Source organism: Cyphomyrmex costatus, unplaced genomic scaffold (genome assembly GCF_001594065.2).
Source record: "Cyphomyrmex costatus isolate MS0001 unplaced genomic scaffold, Ccosl1.0 scaffold72, whole genome shotgun sequence".
NCBI classification, from domain to species: domain Eukaryota; kingdom Metazoa; phylum Arthropoda; class Insecta; order Hymenoptera; family Formicidae; genus Cyphomyrmex; species Cyphomyrmex costatus.
The window spans coordinates 266176-290518 of record NW_017280289.1 but is presented as its reverse complement, the minus strand read 5'-3'; the positions used below and the strand labels follow the sequence as shown (position 1 = coordinate 290518).

The 24343-nt window shown below is 29.9% G+C and overlaps 2 protein-coding genes across 2 annotated transcripts; one reads left to right on the top strand and one right to left on the bottom strand.

Moving 5' to 3' along the window:
* The first annotated feature begins 2209 nt into the window (after nt 1-2209).
* LOC108780594 (prolyl endopeptidase) lies at nt 2210-7214 on the top strand. Its single transcript, XM_018548352.1, has 13 exons — nt 2210-2335; nt 3008-3103; nt 3691-3914; nt 4010-4197; nt 4297-4522; nt 4812-4971; nt 5052-5252; nt 5324-5506; nt 5616-5729; nt 5902-6050; nt 6149-6361; nt 6586-6913; nt 7027-7214. Exons 1-13 carry the CDS (start codon nt 2210-2212, stop codon nt 7090-7092), a joined length of 2274 nt encoding a protein of 757 aa, XP_018403854.1. The 3' UTR covers nt 7093-7214.
* A 1245-nt stretch (nt 7215-8459) lies between these two features.
* On the bottom strand, nt 8460-17279 carry Hydr1 (abhydrolase domain containing Hydr1). Its single transcript, XM_018548380.1, has 7 exons — nt 16568-17279; nt 10398-10567; nt 10043-10253; nt 9853-9965; nt 9460-9694; nt 8826-8991; nt 8460-8754 (listed from the first exon to the last, which is right to left on the bottom strand). The coding sequence occupies exons 1-7, from the start codon at nt 16667-16669 to the stop codon at nt 8585-8587; spliced, it is 1167 nt and encodes a 388-aa protein (XP_018403882.1). The 5' UTR covers nt 16670-17279; the 3' UTR covers nt 8460-8584.
* Between the last annotated feature and the right edge of the window lie 7064 nt (nt 17280-24343).

Genomic DNA, 24343 nt, shown 5'->3' with positions numbered 1-24343 from the left:
GCATCCGGATTTCTGATCGCAAACAGAAATATTGCGACTAATTAAATTTAAAATATATTCGACTTGTTAAATGCAAATCACAAATAAAGAAAATGGAATGGTTAATTAGAAGTAAATTAAAGCTTGTGTGTTGTGTAAAATAAATAGTCGTGTTCAGCGGAGGAAGTAGTTTACCTCACCAGAACTATGCAAAATTTTTTAACATTATTGGTTCGTATATTTAAATCTAGTGAGAAAATAAGAGCCACATCAATCGTATTCAAACGTTTTACAATTAATTGTAAAGCTGTTTTATCTTTACGATTTATTCTCATTTCATGCAATTATAAAAAAATAATTAAACAAATGAAGTATAAATAAATATACATTTTGGCCGTATTTATGTAGTCTTTTTCAGCAAACAAATTAAAATTAAGTAAAAATTTAAAAACGAAAAATTAACTCGGTGAAGATATGACAATATAATTGTTAATAATAATAATAAATAAATAAATAATAACAATAAATAAAACATAAATTATAAGGATGCTAGTTAATTAATAATAAACACTGAATTATAATGACAAAATTCCCAAAGGTCACTAAAGTCAGATAACATATAACACTCAAATTCTTAACTTAATGTGAATATGTGAGATATTCATGATTAGAATTCAGATTAACAAACACATAACTCGTTGAGAAGTGAGAAATTAATCGTTTATATGTCCAAAAAGTTTCAAATGTCGTCCAATAAATAGCAAAAGTCCTTTACACTAAAAAAAATGTTTTAAATAGAAATAATGTTTTCTTAAATAATTTCAAGCAAACATTTCTTCACTGCAAGTAATTTACTAAATATAAACATATATCACTTGTTGCAATTGTGCGTGCGGATTGTGCGTGCAAGCGGAATGCAGTTTCTGCTTATAACCTTGCACGCTGCACGCGCACTACTTAACAAGCGAAAAAAATTTAAAGAATCAGAGAATACATACACATGTATGAAAGCACACTTACGTCAAAGATATGCGACATATCATCTGTAAGTAGAAATCTATTTTGAGATTCGACGTGATTACGTGAGAAGCGCCGTAATTACATAAACTTTGGAGAATATACTTGCATGTATTAGCTAACTGATTGTATGTATCAACCAAAATCGAGCCATTCTATTTGCGGTCACATTGACGAGAATATTAAGTAACCGATACTAACACTAATTACATGATCAATTCTTCCATTGAATATTTTTCCTTGTGTTAGTCTATTATGTACGAATGTCCGGTTATGCAATAAAATTATGATTAGTGTATTGTTATCATCCTCTATTATATTATAAGTGCACTATAAGCATTATTAATAAAACAATAGTTTTATCGAATAATTATCAGAGTAATAGTAGAGTAGTAGTTTATAGTTGGTAGTAATTCTGATTAATAATAGTTTTAAAGCAGAATTAATGAATTTTTCATCTCTCATTATATTAATAAAAAAGCCTCATTATATTAATTGGAATTCTTGTAGATATATTTAATCAGAAAAGTTCATAATTGGATATTTATAATTAAATCTATCAAACATTCCCATTGAGATAATCAAAAAATCAATTACGATTACCAGAATTCTGAATCATATAATCGAAATTCATTTTATTTGTACTACTCGTTGGTTTTCTTATTGTTCGAAACGCAAATTCTTTGTTTTACAGAAAGCTATAACTATACATAGAACATTCCAGTAAAAGTAATAATTCTTTGTGTGTGTGTGTGTGTGTGTGTTTCTTCATTCGTTACTTTTATATATGTTGTAAATTTTAGCTATTACCTTGCAACTGTAGGAACTCAAGGTAGTGTAAAGGATTATACTATGGAAGACTGTTGTCAGGAAGGTACAGGTGGCACACACAATGAATAGATGTATACGATTAGATTAGATTCAGATTTATATATATTCCCTTCACACAAAATGCCGCTAGGACGGTTCCCGTATGTACAAAAACAAAGACGCTCTTTCTTAATTCAAATAAGTCAAGCGGCCAATGATAGCCGCGCGTGGTCTTCCCACGCTACTCGGGCCAATCATTTTGCAGTGACGTACCAGCGGGAGCGTCGCATCGCGACAGCGCCTCAGGAGGCTCTTAGTGGAACTAAGACGAACGGGAGTCGGTAAAAGGAGGGTAGACTGAGGTGCCGACAGAGAGTTGCGCTACTGTATATATATCGTGGTAATGGTAATACGTTTATTCAACGGATTCCAGTGGACAGCACTCCAAGGCATCGGTGGTGTTCGATGGCGCGTTAATAATTACGCGAATTTGCAAGCGGCACGCTGGGTGACGTCTACAACTGCACCAGTGAGCAGATTCCTCGTGCTGTCGCGCGAGTAAACGCGACTTCTCTTCTTTATTGTGGCGCGCATTAATCTGTGTCACGCCATCACGCGCGATTACTATGGACAATCACGTGATCCTGATTGATTTTTTTTTTAGCGCTACACCTGGAATGAAGTCGCATAAATTCGCGCGACAGTATCGAAATCTTTCTACGACACAATATACCGTAGTTTGGGATCATCGTCCCAGACTTGAACTTTATTAGGACCACATATTTTTAGCAGCACGTCAAATCGAACGCTGAACTGGAACGGGATCACGTGATTCAGTGTTTGAGACAAATTAGCGCCATTATTGCCTTTTGGCTGAATATCGATGCGCGACCCGCAATCTTCAATCTTCAATCCGAACCGCGTCCACAGCACAGTCCGTAGTGTGACACGGGCTTAACTGGTCTTGGTTGCCAGTTTGGCATTTGTCGTTGGTCGATAAAGTAATTTAATTTGACTTACTTTAGTTGAGAATTTGTAAACTAGTTCACGTAAAAGATTCGTTCCAATTCGTTCATTTAAACCGTTCAAACTACCCCATTTCTAGCGTATAATATATATATGAAAAAGAGATCTTGCACGTGCGCGAATATCATTAGACATAGTTTTTCTGTTCATTTAAGCGGCATTTTATCGTACACAGGAAAACTCAGCTCGATCGAAAATTATGGATACGAGAATACAGTATCCTGAGGCGCGCAGGGATGAGAGCGTCATCGATGATTATCACGGTGTTAAGGTTAGGATGCACGTCGTAGAGTGTTTCGTCATTTTCAATAAACACACACGTTTATCTAATTTTCGCATGATAAGATACTTAATTTAACTCTCCGTCTGCAATCTGGGAGTTGATTGTATATCTTGAAATGAGATGAAAATGACAGAAGTGAATGAAGTTACAACACTAGAATATTTATAATTTTATTAGTTAACATTTAGTGTTTACTTTTGTAATTTTCACCTTGTTTCAAGATATTCTGTGTGGATGTTTTTTTTTGGCACAAGCGAGATTTTATTCTCAAATTTCAATTTTTATTAAATAAAGATATTTGGATTGAAAAACTATTTGGTAATATAAAAGATGTTGAAGCTAGATATTGAAGAGTAATTTTTAATTTCTTTGAAAAAAAACTTGAACTATAAAGAAAACTTGGGTTGGACAAAAAGGTCTAGATTGCAGACGAAAAGGAATGATTACAAAAGGATTAATGATTTACATTAATTCAAATGTTAATGTGTTTTAAATCTGGACAATATTTCAATGAACATTAAATTTTCTTATCAAATGATAATTAGCTTTTATCAAAATCGATATTTTATTTGTAGATACGTGATCCTTATAGATGGCTGGAAGATCCAGATTCCCCAGAAACAAAAGCTTTTGTCGATGCTCAAAACGCCATTACCAAACCGTATCTCACTGCGTGTAAAGCTCGTGATAATATTCATGATCGTTTGAAGCAATTATGGGATTTTCCAAAGTACTCGTGTCCTGCCAAGCATGGTGAAAAATATTACTTTTATAAAAATTCTGGTTTACAAAACCAAAGGTATAGTTTAAACTTTTTTAATTGCGCTAATATATAATATCTGTATACATTAGTAAGTCACAAAAAAATTAATGAATTTTTATTACTTTTTCCAGTGTCTTATATGTACAAGATACCCTTGAAAGTAAACCAAAAGTGTTTCTTGATCCTAATACTTTTTCCGAGGATGGAACTGTTGCAATTACCGATAGTAGTTTTAGTGAGGATGGTAGCATTTTCGCATATGGATTATCTAAAAGTGGTTCTGACTGGATAACTATTCACTTCCTGAATGCACATACTGGTAAGATAATGTTAAATTTCTTAAGCGCTTACAATTCTGCTTTCATATTGTACAATATTTATTAAAAATTATAAAAAATGTAATATAATATTTATGAAGGTGAAAAGTACCCAGAAATTTTGGAAAAAGTCAAATTTTCATCGATTGAATGGACTCATGACAACCGTGGTATTTTTTATGGACAATATCGAGATCAGCAAGGAAAAACTGATGGTTCAGAAACGTTAGGTAATGAAAATCAAAAATTATGTTACCATATTGTTGGTACATCACAATCAGATGATGTTGTCGCAGTTGAGTTTCCTGAAGAACCTTTGTGGAGGATGTAAGTTTTCTAATTAAAAATTTTTAATTTCTCTGTGCTACTGTAAAATACGTTAATATACATTGTTTAGACATTTAAATTAAAATACATTTTATGAAAAAATTATCAAATCATATATATCAGATCAATAATACAAAATATATACTTAGTTATGTCTTCAAATGGATTTTTTTTTTTCATATATAATGCATAACGATAAGAGAGAAATCTGTTTATATATATGTTTTTAATAAATCCTCTCTCTTTGATATATTAAATATATTTAATTTAATAATTATTATTTTATCAGAGGTGCACAAGTGTCTGATTGTGGTAATTGGCTCATTATTACTACTCGGAAGGATTGTAGAGATAATTTAGTATATTTTACACCATTAGAGAAAGGGAAAGAAATAAAGAGCAACTTGCCATTAACTCAAATTGTTGATAAATTTGAAGCTGATTATGATGTTAGTAATAAATATTTTATTTGTTAAAATATTTTCTTACATTTCTACATGCGTTATTATTATATCTCGTATATTTTCAGTACGTGACCAATATTGATAGTACAGCTGTGTTCCGCACAAATAAAAATGCATCTAATTACAAGTTAATAGCTATAGATTTATTAGATTATGAACAAAACAAATGGGTTGATCTTTTGCCAGAACATTCTAAGAATGTACTAAGTTGGGTGGAAGCTGTGGATGGAGACAAATTTGTTGCCTGTTATATACAAGATGTTAAGGTAAATATATACCCAAAGTATCTAGATTGATTGCTGTAATAAAGGAATATTAACAATTAAATTTTTTATAGGACATTTTGCAATTACATTGCTTGAACACTGGTAAAGTTCTTAGAACGTTTCCTCTTGATCTTGGTACTATTGTTGGATTCTCGGGAAAGAAAAAATATTCTGAAATATTTTACCAATTTACATCATTCCTAACCCCGGACATTATATACATAATCGATTTAAAAAAAGAACAGGAGCCACGAGTTAGTATCAATCTTTTCAAATGCTTTAAATATGATTTGACATACAATATAATACATTTTTCTGTTAAATGTAGTTTTAGCTTGATCCGATAATTGGTGTTGTTTTCAGATCTTGCGAGAAATCAAAGTGAAAGATTTTGATGCAAGTTTATACAAAACTAGTCAAATATTTTATAAAAGTAAAGATGGTACAAAAATACCCATGTTTATAGTAACAAGAAATGTACGTAGATTATTAAAAAATTAATTTTAAAATGTATTTAATTATAAGTTATTAAATCTTTAATATACAGCGACTATTATTATATATAAGAATGGCTTAAAATTATAACAAATTTTTTAATGTTTTTTCTCATTAATATTAAAATTTAAAAAATATAAATTTTTTAATGTAGGATGCTACATTAGATGGAACTATGCCAGGTTTACTTTATGGATATGGTGGTTTTAATGCAAGTATTCAACCTACATTCAGTGTTACAAGACTTGTCTTTATACAACATTTCAATGGAATACTTGCAGTTGCTAATGTTCGTGGAGGAGGGTATGTAAGGCACATTCGTAATATTGGAAAAATATATATACACACATGTATATTAACATCTGTACCTGTTTAGATAAAAAAATTGTTCTTTGTTATAGTGAATACGGAGAAAGATGGCACAATGCAGGACGTTTCTTTAACAGACAAAATGTATTCGATGATTTTCAATATGCAGCAAAATATCTTGTAGAAAATGGATACACTACCTTTGCGAAATTGACGATTCAAGGTGGCAGTAATGGTGGTTTAACCGTTGGCGCATGTGTAAATCAAAGACCTGATCTATTCGGTGCTGCTATAGCTCAAGTGGGGTTAGTTAAATCTTTTGATTTTTATTCTTAATTAGACTACATATATCAGTATACGAGTATAATTCACGCGAAATTATGTATAAGCAACTAAGATCCAGCTAGACTGTTATAGGCTTTGTATTCGTATTAGTTATGTTGTTACATTGATGATCTTTTAAAAATTTAATATTGTTTTATTTTTAAGGTGTGTGTATAAAAATATTAATTTTTTTTTTAAATTGCAGAGTTATGGATATGTTACGTTTTCATAAGTTTACTATCGGTTCTGCTTGGGTCTCGGATTATGGCACTCCTGATGATTCCAAGCATTTTGAGAACTTATTGAAATATTCACCTTTACATAATGTAAGGATACCACCAGATGATATACAATATCCAGCGATGTTGCTTTTGACTGCTGATCACGATGACCGTGTTGTACCTTTGCATACTCTCAAATTAGTAGCCACTCTTCAATATATACTTGGAAATGTATCAAAACAGAAAAATCCTTTATTTGCAAAAATAGATACTAAGGCAGGTCATGGCGGTGGAAAACCAACTATGAAAATGGTAAATATTTCTCAAAAAGATTTAAGCCGATATGTACAAATGATTTTATTTAGAAAATTATTTTAAATAATGAAATTTTATTATATATATATATATATTTTTTTCTTTTTTAGATTGAAGAGAGTACCGACATTTTATCATTTATTGCTCAATCTTTGGGCTTGAAATTCAAATTGTAATTAATGCTTAAAAAAGTGTAAAACTCAACACATTTTACATAAGATCCAAAATCAAGGAATTATAATGTGATGCAATTAAACGTGCTTAAACAATTATTAAATTTATTACAACAAAAAACTAAGTACAGGCATGGGAGCAGGTCACTTTTCTCACCTTTTTCACTATTTTTCTGTAGATTTGCGGTTGCAGTTCGATTTATGCTCACGACGCTTAAGTCTCGTCTACAATAGTCGCACAGGCTGTATCGCATGTTGCGAGTAGTAGTGTCGCAGGAAAATTTGTCGCGTGTCGCAAAAGTGTCGCTAAATGAGTGTCAACTATAGTCGTAAGGACCTCGTGTCTCTTAAAATAATATATCTCTTTTCGTGATTATGGTTTCATAATCACCTTACTTTTTAGTACTTGTACAATTGCACTCGTGACATGTGTAACTATATATAAACTCAGTCGGAAGGTAACATCGATGGAATTGTCGGATCGTTAATGAATTTCTTCTAAATTGATAAATAAATTTTTCAATTATTCTTACATTAGTATTAATATCATGGGACTATATGATTATACTTCTCTTAGAAATATGTTATCTGTAAAACGTGTTCTATGTATGGTCGTTTTGTTAAACGATTGTTGATAACCATAAGTCATTAAGTAATGAAATGAAAATTACATGTTTGCTTTGAATTGCTCACTAAAAATTCAATACGTGTGTGGAGTTTATTTTTTATTTTCTTATACCGGATGGGATAATAACTTTGTCCACCTTGAATATCTCCGCTATTTTTAGAGATATGAAAATGTATACATACCATTTAAAAAAATAGAAGTGACTTTAACGTCTCCGAAGCGCCTTCACCTAAAAAGATTATAACCAGCATATATCATGGTTCTCTTGATACCGTACAACTTTTGTGTAATTACAACATTTTCAAATCTCTGAAAATAGCGAAGATATTCAAGGTGGACAAAATTATTGCCCCACTCTGTATATATAAATTATATAATAATAAATAAGAATTATAAATTTTAATATGTGAATTACATAAAATAAATGTTTCATATAGCTTAATAAATTAATGAGAGGAACAAATTTTAATTAATGATAGAGATTCTTATAAAAATCAGTTTTTATTAACTACAAATAATTAACAAGAAAAGTTTTAATGCACATATTATTATAATGAGCAAAACCATGACAGTATTGAGTATTTTTAATACCTCATGATCGGTCACAAACATTACATTACAAAATTCGGAATTAGTTGCACTTTTCGACCCGTAAAATATAATTCCAAGTTTTGCGTTAGAACGTAATATGAAAATAATAAAAAATTATTATGCTAAAATAAATTTAATCACATTTTAGCTTGTAAAAATTAAACAAACGAGATATCGCGGTACATATTTCTTCTGACGTCAGACGATAGTAAATCAAGGCGTGATAAGGTTTATGATACCGTTTATTCAATTTCGATTTATAGATAATGTCGAACGTTAGTCGAAATCGCTGGTGAACATCGCAGTGAAAAATTGCGAGAAAAATTTTCCCATATATTGCTCCTCCTTGACTGGCCAAACACCTTCCAGGAAACCAATATGTCCACCGCGCGACGTTACCACTACAGCCACGTTTTTGGTTTGACTTATCTCTTTCAAAGGTATCGCTGAAATATTCAGATCGTTGAGTATAATTGTGTGAAAACGTTATAATTATTATCGCACTTTTATCTCTCACCTTGCAATGGCTGAAACGGATCGTCTGCCGCGCTAAGGCACAAAGTCGGAACTTCGATTAGATGCAGCTTATCATGAAGCGTCGCATTACTGTAATACTCTTCGACGTTTTTATATCCAAAGTGCCTTGCCGTAAAATTCGAATCAAATTCTCTTATCGTTTGGCTCTATCGGTATGATAATTCATAGTAATTATTATGTATGAGTCAGATTCGTAATGCCAGACAGATCCGATGTATCAAATTGCGCGTTATAATTATAAATAAAATTTATCTCTAATTTAATCTTGATTGAGCTCAAAAAAATTATTATTTAGAATAAGATTACGATATCTTTTTATTATAGCTGTAACAATGTGGAAAACAACGGAAAAGAAATAAAAAAAGATGGAAATTTCTAGTAAGTAACATTTGAGCAAACATTGTAGCAACAACGTTACAAAAATTTACTCTTTATTCTTTTCTAATTTTTAGAACTATAAAAAGATAAAAAGTAAATTAAACCAAAATTATAAAGTTAATTTACATTAGTAGAAACGGGTCTATATTAGAAAAGTTAAAAAAAAATATTCGACATACTGATTTTTTTCCTATATATGTAGTCATATATATAATGTATATTTGATAAAATCGTACCTTAAGAACAGTATCCATATCTACATTGAAAGAACCAACGTCAGTATCTCTGTGTCGCTGTATCGTGCGACATAGATTGCTGGCTAGATGCTTATTCAGCATTAGATTAAAATAATTTTCCTCGGTACTCTTCGTTGCTGCAAACACATTCCATGGCACCGAAATAATAAGGCACGCTCTTAATTTGGATCTTGCTGTTAAACCTTTTTGGGCTAAATAATTACCTAAGATCAATCTGCACATAACAAAAAAAAAACATGCAATGGTCTACAAAAGTTATTATTTATTAATATACAACAAAATGTTTAAATATTTTATCTTTCTAAGTATTGTATATACGATTTACTTATTAATTGTTGAAGAATATAAACTAGACACAAATATAATCTTTACCCTCCCATGGAAATCCCGGTTGCTCCGAGAGGTACATGAGGATGAAGTTTCTTCACGTGTTCTATGACTTCGCTTAAATCGTCATAGTTAGCGGCACAATACGTTCGTGGAGTCTAAAGTGACAAAAGAAAGGGAAAATTTTCGTTATAGATTATAAAAATCGTCGCCTGTGTACACAAATATGTCCTACCTTGAGTTGCAATCCACCTAAGCCTCTGTTATTGAAAATCACACATCGTATTCCATTTTTTTTCGCGGCTGACACCAGACACTTGATATATTCCGCTTGACTACCGCCTGTAAGACCAGGTAAAATAATGACGATTGGCGAGGTGATCGAGCAATCTTTCTCGGCCCAATCCAAGGCCACTTCACCACCATCGGACAAAGCAAGAATTTCTCTGCGTAAAGAGAGTGCTATAGAATAGAATCTGATCATTTGAACCCCGCATTATTTGTTTCCCAAATTTAAGTCCAGTGTTCGATTGAATATAATTGTGTAGGTTTATTCTCCACGTATATTCCGCGTATATCTTTCTACCCACCTGCGATATTCGATGTACGGTAATATCCGGGATCTCAAAATGCTGGCCATGATGGTTTGCGCTCGCGATTCGAAACACCATAACGTTGGCCAGAATTTATTTTGCACAAGTGGAATGTTGGCTTCCAAGAATGAACGGAATGGTCCATTGGCACAAACCAGCAAGGGTGTCTGAAAGCATAACAGTTTTTCTATAATATATATTTTATAGTGTGATATGTGTATTTTTTGTTTGAAAAACTAAACTTTTCATTTTTTTTCTGTTTTATACATAATACAACGTATACATATATATTATAGTTACATATCTCATTCATATAATATTAATATCGGATAATATTCGCTTTGTCTTCCTTCTATAATTAATTATTAAATAATTATAGATGCTGTATCTTATCATATAATTTCATGAATAATGGAATGTGCATTTGCCATTTGCCATTGTAATATAATTACATTACAATTAATTCTTATTTATACACAGCTAATTTCGTTAATACATGTAGAGGGATTAATGAGAATTTTGATAGATTATATAAATAAATTTGTATGATATATACATACAAAATATACATATATAAAATATAATAAATGTTTATAATATATGATAAACGATCTGTATTTTTCCTTTGTTTTCACATTTCACAATACAACCGTTTAAATATTATTTTCAAATATTACAAAAGCATGAAGGAATAGAAGTTTCAAAGAGTGTTAAGCAAATCTTATAAAGTAAATAAAGTCACAGAATAATAATTTTTTTAAATATAGATGTCAGATACGTTGCGTAGAAATACGCGATAAGAAAAACTTATTTATACTCGTAATTGTGATCACTTAACACCTTAGTATTTACAACTGTAGAAAATTTATTTAAATCATTTTTCTGTTTTTTATACCTGTTTTTTATAATTAAGATATAAAACATGTTTATGATATATGTGTAATAACATAGCAGATAATACAGAGAGTTCAAAAGTATTTAGTTATTATACGTTATCAGTTCTCACTCCATTTTCATATGACAAAAAAAAATTCTCTTTATGTTTGAAAACGAAATCTGAATTAACCGAATTTTTTTTGAACTCTTTGTGATATTTGGAATATACCTATATCCGAGATACTAAATCATGATGTTATCTGCTTTGTCATCTCTAAATGTCGTTAAAAGTAAATCTACAAAAATTACTTATGGTTAAATGCAAAATTAATTATATTTTATCGTAATTACTTATGTTGAGACAAAGCATCAGGTTAAATTAAGACTTAAAAACTATTATTATTAAATATAAATTTTTTAATGTTATGATTTTAGAGTACATCCAGCTCTAGAAATGTTTAGAATTTTCTATGTATGCTTGAACGTACATGAAATCGATTTTTAGAATACCTAATTTTCTTGCATCGTGAAATTAAATCAATACAGAAGGAGACAAAATAATTTTTTTTCAAAGATTATTATTTGATAATTAGTAATTATTTTTGTTTAACGACAAATTATCTATAATTCTCTAATTTTTTAAAGGAACTCTTGTAATAAGAAAAATTAGATCTATATTAAATAATTACATCTATAGTAAGTCGTAAACAGTCATTTTTTATTTTGCATATTTATTATAATAATAGTTTTTTATTCAGTTTTTCAATACATTTACATAAGTGTCGTTCAAAGATAAATCTATTCGTTGATATTACTCAATTATTACATCATCGATACATTATATAATTAATATTATTTAGCACTTTAATATAATTTACCATTCTTTCCTTCACACACACAATAAATTTCTTTATATTCATTACTTTACCTGCACATTGCATGTGCAGGACAAATGCCTAGAATTTTAAGGTCAGATTAATAAATGACACATCTCTCGTGACTGATGTCGCCTATGGAGGGTCGTACGTCAGTTCGAACACGTATCGCGGAAATCCTGTCTATGTATCGAACTCATGTCATATATTCTATATAAAATTGAGTAGATGTGTAAATGACATATCTAGGTAATAAGATCTAAAACAGTATGTATTCATCTACAAAAATTACCTTCTTCACAGTAAAAAATTAATTTATCTCAAAGTAAATAATTACGTATTATTATTAAAATGTGGCAAATTTGCACTGATATTTTCAGTGACATATAATTATATTTTCTGATCAATAAACTGCATATAAAATTTACATAAGATATAAAATGTTATACATAAAATGTTATGTGTGTGTGCGTGTTCGGTAGTGATGTTCGTAACTATCTAGTTTCTTCTTATGCTTTGATAAACATGATACAGTTGATCTTGTTCCTCTTAATATTATATTTCGTATACATGTGTTTTAAATAGATAGCATCATGTAAATAATGTAAGATAATTCGTCATTATGTCAAACAATTACAGTATTAAGTGATATTCTAGAAAAGCAATTAATCGATATACAGTGCCTTATAATTTTTTTGACAAGCATGAAAACATTATAAAGATATTGTAAGATATTTACAAAAAGAAATGCGTGCGTCGCTGTTTCTAAATACAAAATTGAGTACAAAATGTCTTAACTAATAGATATTTCAACTATAAAGAATTCTAAAAATGCTAGTAAACGTATGGAATAGAGCTATGGAAATAATAAAATTAATTAAAATTGATGAAAATGTCAAACCTCAGCATCCCGCGGCTAAATCGTAAGCGTGTTCATATATAGACAGGCAAATTATATTTAATTTCGCGTAGGAGATTAGGTAGAAGGTAAGTTCACCATTCAGGGCAAATAAATGTTGACACATATATAAAAGATGCCGCAGCCCGAAGCACTATTTAGTCGCATTGCCTCGTCTCGTTAGTCAATGAATGCGTCGAGCACGTTCACAAACGATAAGTTGCCCCAATTTCTGAGTTCATTGCACGCGGATAGATACGTTGGGTTTTGCTTCCACATATATAGTCATGTATTTAAATATTTATCTCGATGAACTCCCAAACCTCGTCATCTCGACTTTATGTCTGTACTAAATTCTTGTTCACATCTTTAAGAAAAAAGCCTTGCATTGTCGTGCATTTCTTATTGCACATATCTTTTACACATAATTTTTACATCCAAAATAAACATCTCTAATTACATTGTATCTTAAGCATCAATGATTGCTGGTTAAAAAAATCGAAAACAATTTTCGTCGATTAATTAATGTTACGTAAATCGCGTTATATATAATTATAAATATTTGTACGACTGATAGCGTACATACATATTTATAAAAATAAAATCTTTCTTAAGAAACAATTTATGAATGTTTGTACAATAAAAATATTTGCCACAATTTAACTATGATTCATAGTCATTTTCAGCGTTATAGCTTTAATTCTTAGGATCAGGAAAAAGAGATAAAGAGAATAAAATAATTTATAATATTTTTATCTCTGTCAGGATTATCTTTTTCTATTATTTATTTCTATTAATCAGGAGACGCGCGGTCAAAACAACACAATATTAATTTTAATTGTCTTACGTTCATTTTATCAATGTAGATATTAGTTTCTTTGTTTAACTTTTTTATATCTTTTTTCACTAGTTCTAAGAATTATAAAAATGTAAAAAATAAGTTATACCGAGATTAAAATTAATCTACATTGATAGGAATGTGGATATAAAAGATTAACGATAAATCTATGTTAATAAAAATGAATAACAAAGAAAGATAATTTTAACAAAACCGCTGCCAATATTTAAGAAATTACGATTTCATCACATTTGTAGTACGTTCAAGTATAATTTTGACCATATTTGGTTTTAATTGCCTGCGTGCTGTGCGAGCATTGCATACTCGCTAGACACGTAATAGCAGCAAAAATGTATTATATAAAAATGGAAAAGCTCTTGACCTGCATAATTATTTTATCATACAATTATATAAATATCAACTACATTTTTCTTTTAATGTATAAAACCTACTTTAGCAGTCTGTAACTCGTGTCGGAATCAGAAGACAAGTCTGTTAATATTCTATTCTCACTTTAAACGATCTACATATAACGAGTGTCAAATTTCGAAACAAAATTACGTTTTTATTTATTTATACCTACTACGCTTTGTGATGTGTATATAATATATATACACATACACGTATTTTAATACATATTTTATATATTTGCATTCTAATTACCTTTAATTATTTTTTTACATTACGCAATATAAAGTTATGAATATAATATAATACACGTCCTGAATTCTGAATTACAGATCTAAAATGTGATACAAAAAATGTTTTAATAGATCAAAATACAACATATCATTAATTATTTAGGTTGCATTCGGTTTTGACGCTTACATACTGTATATTTCATTTTATTTTCCTTTTGCATGTAATGCATGATTAAAGATGGAATGAAGCTTACAGCACGTGAGCACTCAAAACCAAACGCAACCTTAACATTATACAATTCTGCGTTATGCATGAAAAATATATGTATATATTAAAATCCAGATGTACACATATAAATAGAATTTTATTTTAAATTTTGTTAAATATTGTTTAAAGCAGATTTTATGTAAAAACGTTATCTATATTCAAGGCGTTTGACCTAAGATTGTCAAGTAGGCATAAACTTAATGCTGAGAATATATTTGACTGTAACTATTTATTTTTAAATTTTTTGAAGTGAAATCTCACTTTTAAAGAGTTTTAGAGAGCATGTATAATTTAAAGAACATAATAAATCAAAGAGAAACACGTGTCGCTACATTGAATTCTGTAGAGTGACCGATATTTAGATGAATGAGTTATATGACCTCGCACGTGCATATGTATGCTAATGTGATTTCTATATATTTTGCACAGCTCATCGCGATTTCGTTCTCGTTTAATATGGAAAGAAAATGTTCAGGAAGAATAAGCGCGACAGTAAATCTATTAGATTGGAGCAAAAGTTTGTATAAATGTATGAACTTTAAAATTCCAACAGCTGTAATTTCGTTAAAAATAAACCAAATTTAAATTAAAAAAAATTTTTAATTTTAAAACTTACATTATCTACTTTCAAAAAATCCTTATATTTTTGTTTGTGTGTGATAATTTTTACACAGCAAAACTATAAGCTGGATAAAATGGGAAATTTTTTTTCACTTTGTAAACCTGTCACGTGCTCAAAAAACTTGTTAAAATTTTTTCCTTTTCAACTCGAAAGCTTGAAGTTGATAAAATCGTTTTTTTTTTAATGTTTCTAAGATTTCTTGATACTGATTTTTTATTATCTGAATGAAATAAAAAGAGCATTTTGATTTTTATTACTCCTTTAAAAATCATCGCATTACAAAAAAGTTTAAGAAAAAGATTCTTAAAACTAAAACTTTGCTTTGTTGAATGGTGTAAAATTTTTTTAGTAAACATGTAAACGATACAAATAGTCCAATCCAATACTAATTTATCTTCAAATCTTGAAATTGTGAATTATCGAACGTGAATAATGTATATACATTTAATGATGAAAGCGCAGTTTATGCATTAAAAATTTAAAGTTTGGTTCCTCAATCGATTCGGACCGCGATTAATCGATTGGTCGATTTTTTATCTCTTTCTATCTCTATAAGCAAATTCACCAGGGATTGATCAATGAAATTAGATCTGTTTACGTTGCTTGCACTTTTTGCACTTAGCAATTTCGCTTTCTTTCTCTTTTCTCTTGAACAGTTCGAATGTATATTCATCTCATTTTAAATGAACAAGTCAGCTATGATAAATATTCTAGTGAATTGACTCATTTTTGTAATTTACTTACTTCAAAATATATTTATCACAATCATATATAACATAACAATATATCATCGATTTTTGCCGGATGTGATCAAACAATCAATTGTGTCATTGGTTCCGTGTAATAATAAATTTGTTCGCGTTGCTTGAAATCTCCAAAAGTTTTTGCACTTAAAACGAAATGAATACCTACATAATCTAAATATATATTGAAAAGAGAGAAAGCGAGGGTGCTGAGTACAAAAAAGTGCACACAACGCGACAAGTCTAATACAAGATAGGTATAACGCAATATTCCGGCAATAGGAGAGTTCGAATCCAAATTCAATTGGCTGTACATGTATGTCATTGCTATTATTGTCCGATGTTGCATCTATTTTTTTATAACAATATATAATATATATTGGTAGACTTTTCTTTCTTTACTCACCTTGACAACCTCGTAGAGATAATAGATGCAGAATCCGATGCCTAATAATGCCCCGTAGTAGAGTTTCGGGATGTCCGCGATGCTTTCAAAGAGGCTCAGCATCGTTGCGTGTTATCGGGAGACGCCGATGCAGTCAACCGCGGCTTAGTCGCCGCGACAGCGAGGCTCAGGTCGAGGCGACCGTGGACCTTGCTCGCTGACGATAGACGGCGGCTAACGAGCGACGTTCGCGAACGAGAACCGGTGAAGGAGTTCTCGAGTGCCGCGCGCATGCCGCACGAATAATTGGACGCGACCGACTAATCGGTCGAACCATGGCCGATAGAGCGGAGGTGCGGTAGCGAATAGAGCGACGTATCCAAACATATCCGAAGGCTCTTGAGAAAGAAATCTCACGCGATAGCGCGGGCACGATCTAGCGCGCACGCGCGTTACTGTCGTAACGTGACTCTACTTGATTCTCAAATGGTTTAGTTTGGTTCTGGTTGAAAAATTTCTTCGAAATTAAAACTTTTTTTTGGCCAGACGCAATTGTGCCACATTTCTTTTACGCCTGTTTAAACATATGTTAACATATCCCAGCCAGAAATGATAATTCGATATGATAAATCAATTTGATAATTTTTTGACGTTGAATCAACGTCAATTTCATTATCATTTCTGATTGGGAATTGTTTCTTCAATTCAAATGTGACATAGTTAAGAAACATGATTTTATTGTGATATCATAAATAAATAAATATAAAGATCATCCTATCAATTTTTTGTGAAAATAAATAAATTGAATAACCTACTTATTATGCGTGTTTTCTACCAATGTAGATTTTAATCGTGATTTAACTTATTTTTTATGCTTCTCTAGTTCTAAGAAAATAAAGAGTAAAATTAATCGAGATTGAAGTTATAGCGTGTTCGGCCCGATCTGGTTCCCGGTGAGAAACGACAATGGAATCGACGTCGAATCGATGTCAATTTGACGTCGAATTGATAATTTCCAACCTAGGTTGGAAAATATTTTGCTATTGGTGAATTTTACACGTTCTACTAATAGGAGAGCACAAAACATAATTAATTCAACTCGGATTAGTGCAAACTCGATTTGGTCGAAAACATCATTAATTTACTTTGATAAAAAATTAATAGTAACTTTATAAAAAAATTATCAAATTCAGCAAAAAAATAGTTTTAAAAAAATTGTCACAACTCTAAAAGAGTGATTCTTAAGGGTGACAAAGTGGAAATTATAGAAATGATTTTTTGCTAATAATATTTGATTGGTCAATAATTTTCTGTCAAGTTGAATTTAATTTTTTTCTTTTCTGAGGAACTCAATTTTTTAAATAGTATCACTTTCGATGTAAGGAATCAATATATGCGAAAAAAGAAAAAATATAAAAATTTAAGTATTAAGTATTTCTCTTTCTTTTTTATTTTTTTTCACCTATACTGTTTGAACGTATTTCTAATTTATCAACAGCATTGAATAAAAATAAGCAATGAAAAGAATTGAGAAGTAGCTTTATTTATTGTGTACTATCTTCTTTCTATGTATTTAAATGCAAATTTTATATTACTAATTACGAAATTTTTATGTCTGAAATTATGTAGCATACATAATGTAACTTATATGTTAAATATACGATAACATCATAAAACACATTTTAAAAACAGGCTATATTAAAAGTGGAAATAAAAAAAGTCCTTATTTCTTCTGACAAATATATATGATATAATAATGATTGATTTTGTTTACCTTCTTAAGCTAAATGTGTTAAAGGAGTTATAATTGTAAAAAGTTTTTCTGCTATCTCCTATTATCGGAATTACAATTAAAACTAATTCAAAGAGACATGATATACATAATTTTTATTCTTCTTTAATCATAATTTTATAGCTATATAAATATTTCGGGGGGTACGTTTTAATTTATAATTATGAATTATAATTTTAGTTTTCTTTCGTTTTATTTTCAAATGATAAAAAGTTTGGCAAAATTGATAAATTTTTACGATTGAAGGTAGAAAAGTATGTTATATTTTATCATTTCCCATTATCATATTATAGGATGTTGAAAATATAATTGCAACTTAAAATACTCAAGATACACACGCACATGTAAATTAAAATGAATATTAATATTTAAAAAAAGTGGTTTCTTTAGTCTGATCTTATTTTAACACTAAAAAAGGAACGGAAAAACCAAACCATGAAGTCTGGGATGTAATTTTAAAGTATAATAGGCAATAGAAAGAAAATAATAAATTTCAACCTATCAGAAACCATGTTAGGTAAATGTTTCAATGACCGGATATGTACCTATCCAGACATTTAGACGAAACCTTATTTGTTTATATTATTATTAATCTCAAATGCTTTCTTAAATATAATGTTACAATTCTCTGTCAATTATAATTTTTAAATATAATTAAATTAATATAAATTATAATTATAATATAAAAAACGGATATATAAGATTAACAATAATAAATTTTATGTAAGATATGAAGTTCGGTCACTGGAACATTTATATTATACTACTCTCTAAACTTCTTGGCGTAAAAATCTCATCCCAAAAGAGTAAAAATACTGCTGTTATTAAAATAGTGAAAATATTTGTACTCTTGAATAATAAGAATGACAGAGGGATTTTCACTTTTGGAGTGAATCTTATTCCAAAAGTGAAAGTAAATTCTCACTTCAAAAAGAAGAGTAAAAAGTCTGCCACTTTTATTCAAGAGTGCAAATAATTTCGCTCATTTTCAATAGTGATATTTTTAACTCTTGGAGTAAGACTTTAATTACTCCAAGAAATTTAAGGAGTAGAAATACACAGTTTCTGATAGGTCGAAAATATATATGTATATTATTCCCTATTCCTATATATTGCCTGTGCTTTTCAATTCTATCTCAGGCTTTACTTTTCAAGTAACTGCATGATAACGAGTTACTTTTAAGAATCAATAACTAGTAACAGCAACCGGTTACTTTTTTAATTCGACAACAACTAACAGAGGGGTAAGAAATTATTTTTAAGAAATAACTTTCTCATCCCCGCTCATAGGCGGGTAAACAACGGGTCCGCATGGAGATTCTTGACGAAACCGCAAACGCATCGCGCGCCGCAAACACCATCGGATGCACGTGCATGAGGTATGCTCCGCCAACGCGCGATGGTGCGTGACAGTGCGCTGCTGCGGGTTGTTATGCAACGACGATCAGAGCCGTACTTGCCTGCAGGCGTAATAGGAGCAAACTATAGAAAATGATAGTGATCGCAGCATTTTATTGATTTAAAACGTACCGAATGATTCCATCGACGTATACCGATATGATAACAAAAAAATAACACTCAAGGTCGCGATACTTACTCAACAATTTTGCAAAGCTGAGAAACAGAGCAGAACGAAAAGTAACATTTATGCTGTACGTTTATACGTTTATCGATTTCTAACGCGAAATTTGTACAAGATATCCGTGCATTGGAGAACTCTATAATTATTCGTGCAAATTAATTAATATGATTAGATACGCTTGATAATAAATAGTTTATTTCGCGAATTAACAAACGCACTCGTTTTGTCGCATCTGTTGAAATTTATGGGAACTTTTTGAAGGAAATGCTGCAACATGGAGACGATAAGAAGGGTAATTGCGGCACTGACATAGCAACGTGAATTTTGCGCGTTGAAACTGTTGAGACGAATGACGCACGCACGCACGCACGCACGCACGCACGCACACATGTGCATACGTATGCACGCACGCATGCAACATTTGCGGTATCGTTACACTGGTTCACTGGGGACGATTGCGTCCGTCTCGCGGTCGTGAGGGTCTTGCAGGGTCAAGACGATTCCGCATATAATCGATATGAGACGGAGGGGTAGTCTGTTCCCTGCTATCCGTTCTCTATATCGTATGAGATCGTTAAATTCATCGTCTCTACGTAATACACCTGCTGATCAGATTGTCACATAATAATGTGAGGAACTGTTTTCTGAAAAGAAATTGTGGGCATGTATACAAAGTATCAAAATTTTCCACTGAAGTTAGGTTACTTTTTTAAATTGAAATGTGAATTTCTCATGTCCCCATGTTCAAGGTTTTCCTGAAAGGTATAAGTTACCGAGATTTTTGGAATAAGATAAAAATTTGAAAAAGATATTATACATAAATATTTTTTAATTAAAATGTAACTCTCAATGCATTTGCCTCTGTAAATATTCCCAAGTTATTGCAGATAATATTTTATACACAATAATTTGTGATTAAACATATATAATAATTTGTGACACAATAATTTATTTCAGTATATCATGTAACAGCTTTTATATTTATAATCAAATAGAATATAAAAAGGTAATTATAGTACTAATGGTTTCGTAAATGTTAAATAAAAAACAATGTAAACTTTAATTATGAAGAACAAGAGCTACGAGTCAATAAATGTAAATTTTCTATTGATATTTATATGTAAGATATCTAAATAGATCTATCTTTATTAACATTTTGTCATTTGAATTTGTTAACTTAGCAGTCATTAGCATAAAACGCTAAAAATGAAAAGATTAAAATTTTACATGCGACTCCAATGTTTTACGTATTGTAAAAGTTTTATATAACAAATACAACGATAATGCTTAACTAAAACTTTGTAACACAAGTAAAAACTAAATGGTATAATTTATATTTTCTATAGGATATCTAATGTAAAGTGAAAATTGCTCGAGAATCGATAATCTTTTATTTGTGTCTTTATATATATATAAAGACACAAATAAAAGATTATCGATTCTCGAGCAATTTTCACAATATATATATTATTGTATATATACAATAATTAATTGCATAGAACACGCTCCACGCGGATTTACCAATGCAGTTTGTAAATTGCATAACAAGAAGATAAATATATATGCAAACGTCGCGTGTACTTAATAACTAAAACACTTCCTGTGCATTTAATGCAAAGTACTCGTTTGCATTATTTGAAATTTACCTTCTTCTTTTTTTTGTAAATTATAAAAATTCAGCATATAAATTCTCGAATATATTTGTTGCCTTTACATAAATGCGCATTCAGCAGAACAATATCAGCTGTAATATTCATTTCTCAATAATGAATTGTTGCAATATCCTAATAACGCACGAAAACGACGATTTTTTCATGCACTACTATAACGTGAAAAATTTTATCGGACTATGCCATTCTGCCTACGGCGACTTGTCAAAAAATATCCATAAGGGCGATAGAGTTTATCGTTAAACCAGAGTATACATAAGCGTCAATACCATGTAGATATAATTTAGATTATCCGCACTTATCGTGATTGACGTGTAAGGGGCTATTTTATCGTAATAATGGAGACGAGAAAACTGCCACATATACCAAGAAGAGAACGACAGCTTTATTAAACAACAGTCTTTACATTTTGTGATCATAAATGAAAATCGACCCAGCACGTGATCGACCAAGTTGTACAATGCGAAGGCGGAAATTGGGATCGCGGAATTTCCTTCAGCCGATCGGTTACATATTACATAAATAAGCTTTAAATGATTAATCTCATCGATCAAATGCGAATACAAGGAACGCGTTTTTATACTTTCTATTTTCTCTTTCTCTCTCACCTTAGCTAATCTTACAATTAGACGTCTAATGGCTTATAATCTAAGCGTTGAATTATTCAAACAAAAGTATAAACGTAGTTTATATGAAAATGCGCGAAAGACAACGTGAAAAAGATTTTAACTTCAAGTTGTGTAATAGTAATCAGGAAACGCGGTAGTGTCTCCATGTTCAAAAAATTAGTGTGGCCATGTTCAAAAAATTAAAAGACACTACTAGTATCTTATCCTGAGTCTCCGAAGTCTATTTCACTAACATTATCGGCACAGTAAAGAGGACAGCTATAATTTTCCTTAACGCAAGTGGAACGCAAGTTTATAGAATTTTCGCTTAAAAAATATATTTATGTATTATTATATTTTATAATATAATAAACAATATTATCAATATGTGAAACACAAAAAATAACATAAATTATAATTTTTGCAAAAAATCGTCTCTTTAAAGCAAAAGAATTTTATACGAATTCAATATAATACAAATCAAATATAATAGCTTTTAATAAACAATGACAAACAATAAATAGGAATTATTTTAAGTATCAGCTGATACAAATTCAATTATTTTTATAAATAATAAGGCATTGATTTACGCAATAATCTTATTTTGAGATATTTTTGATCCAACTCGATACACTACAAGTTTTATCGTACATGAATCTTCTAAAACAAAGATATAATTTTATATAATATAATAATATAATAAAATAAAAAAATATCACACATTAAAAAAACCATTTTTCTTTTTCATTAGAGATTCAACTTAGTTTGAAAAATTAATTAAACTTTAAAAAATGCGAAATTTTATTAAGATAGTAGGAAATTGGTCCCACATCACAAATTCCTGAATAATTTTCTAATTATAGATATTAGTATATTTAATACAGGACATAATAAATATAAGCCTGTATGAGTTCTGCACAAACGCACTAAAAATAATATTACAAGATATTGATTTTATAAAGCTAAAAATTTTCTTATAAATGTATATTTCGCGCATTGTGAATCTATTACAAACAGTTTATGTAACACAGGATAAGCTAGCTTAATTAACTTAAAAATAGAAGAGCCACAGGCTAGAGTACTTGAACAGTGAAACAAAGATGAAGCTATTGCATTTGTCACGTCATAAATAGGTACTGTCCATTGCATATCAGCTTTTAACGATAATCAGGCATTTTCCGTGGCTATTGTGAAGTTCAAATAGGGGGAAATCATTTAGTCGTCATGGCCACATACTCACACGCTATGATGGCACAATTGTATTTGTATGTATGTGTACACATGTAACTGCGCATTTGTTAATCGCAAAGTTAAACCATGTACGTTGTACAATCGAACTTCCTAGTATTTTTGACATATCATCAGATTGTTCACTTCTTGTCAATACATAATTGTAAAAAATTATATATAATAAATTTAAAGTAGGTAATATTGCATTTCATTAACGTTATAATTAAATTAAAGTTTCAATAATATTTTTTACTGAAAAATTTTTAAGCCAATATATTGTTACATTGTATTACGAATATAAATATGACGCTCTTGATAAATTTTATTATTAATAACAATTAAGTGCAAAATTAGATTACTAATTATATTTCCAAAATATAATAATAATGTAATTATACATATCTGTCATGAAGTTTAAATAGTTCAAAAAGAACTGAATAAAATTATATTAATTAAAATACTTTAACTATACTGAATCTATTATTATCTACTTATCTGTTGTGTAATTATTATATATAATAAATCTATTTACTTTTAATCATAACTTATCATCTTGTAAACAATTTCTAAGTTTATAGTTACAATGTTATCAGTCACTAAATGCACAAAAATATAATTTATTGTTTTCGGTTCTTATAAAATTAGCTTTGTATGTATCTAACTAATGTAGAAAATAGAAATATGAGAATTCAAGAGATTTTAAGTTGTAAATATAAAATATTTCATTTAATTTATATTTGATAATGATGAAATTCGTTGAATCTGTTTTAGAACAAGATTTTCTCTATTTAACGTCGATCATTGGCAGCTAATCTATTCAAATTTGGCTAAACGTTTGTTGAATTGGATACATAAAGACAAAGTTTGATCGACGAGAGTGAGAGAGAACAAGGATTATTATTATTATACTATGTA

What these genes read in the sequence shown, in the direction of transcription:
- Hydr1 (XM_018548380.1), bottom strand. Translation starts at nt 16,669, where the DNA reads ATGCTGAGCCTCTTTGAAAGCATCGCGGACATCCCGAAACTCTACTAC. An exon ending in TAGGTGGATTGCAACTCAAG is followed by an intron (nt 9,966 to 10,042) that starts GTAGGACATATT and finishes TTGTCACTTTAG; the next exon opens with ACTCCACGAACGTATTGTGC. An exon ending in ATATGGATACTGTTCTTAAG is followed by an intron (nt 8,992 to 9,459) that starts GTACGATTTTAT and finishes TCATACCGATAG; the next exon opens with AGCCAAACGATAAGAGAATT.
- LOC108780594 (XM_018548352.1), top strand. Translation starts at nt 2,210, where the DNA reads ATGGTAATACGTTTATTCAACGGATTCCAGTGGACAGCACTCCAAGGC. An exon ending in GCTAATGTTCGTGGAGGAGG is followed by an intron (nt 6,051 to 6,148) that starts GTATGTAAGGCA and finishes TCTTTGTTATAG; the next exon opens with TGAATACGGAGAAAGATGGC. An exon ending in GCTGCTATAGCTCAAGTGGG is followed by an intron (nt 6,362 to 6,585) that starts GTTAGTTAAATC and finishes TTTAAATTGCAG; the next exon opens with AGTTATGGATATGTTACGTT.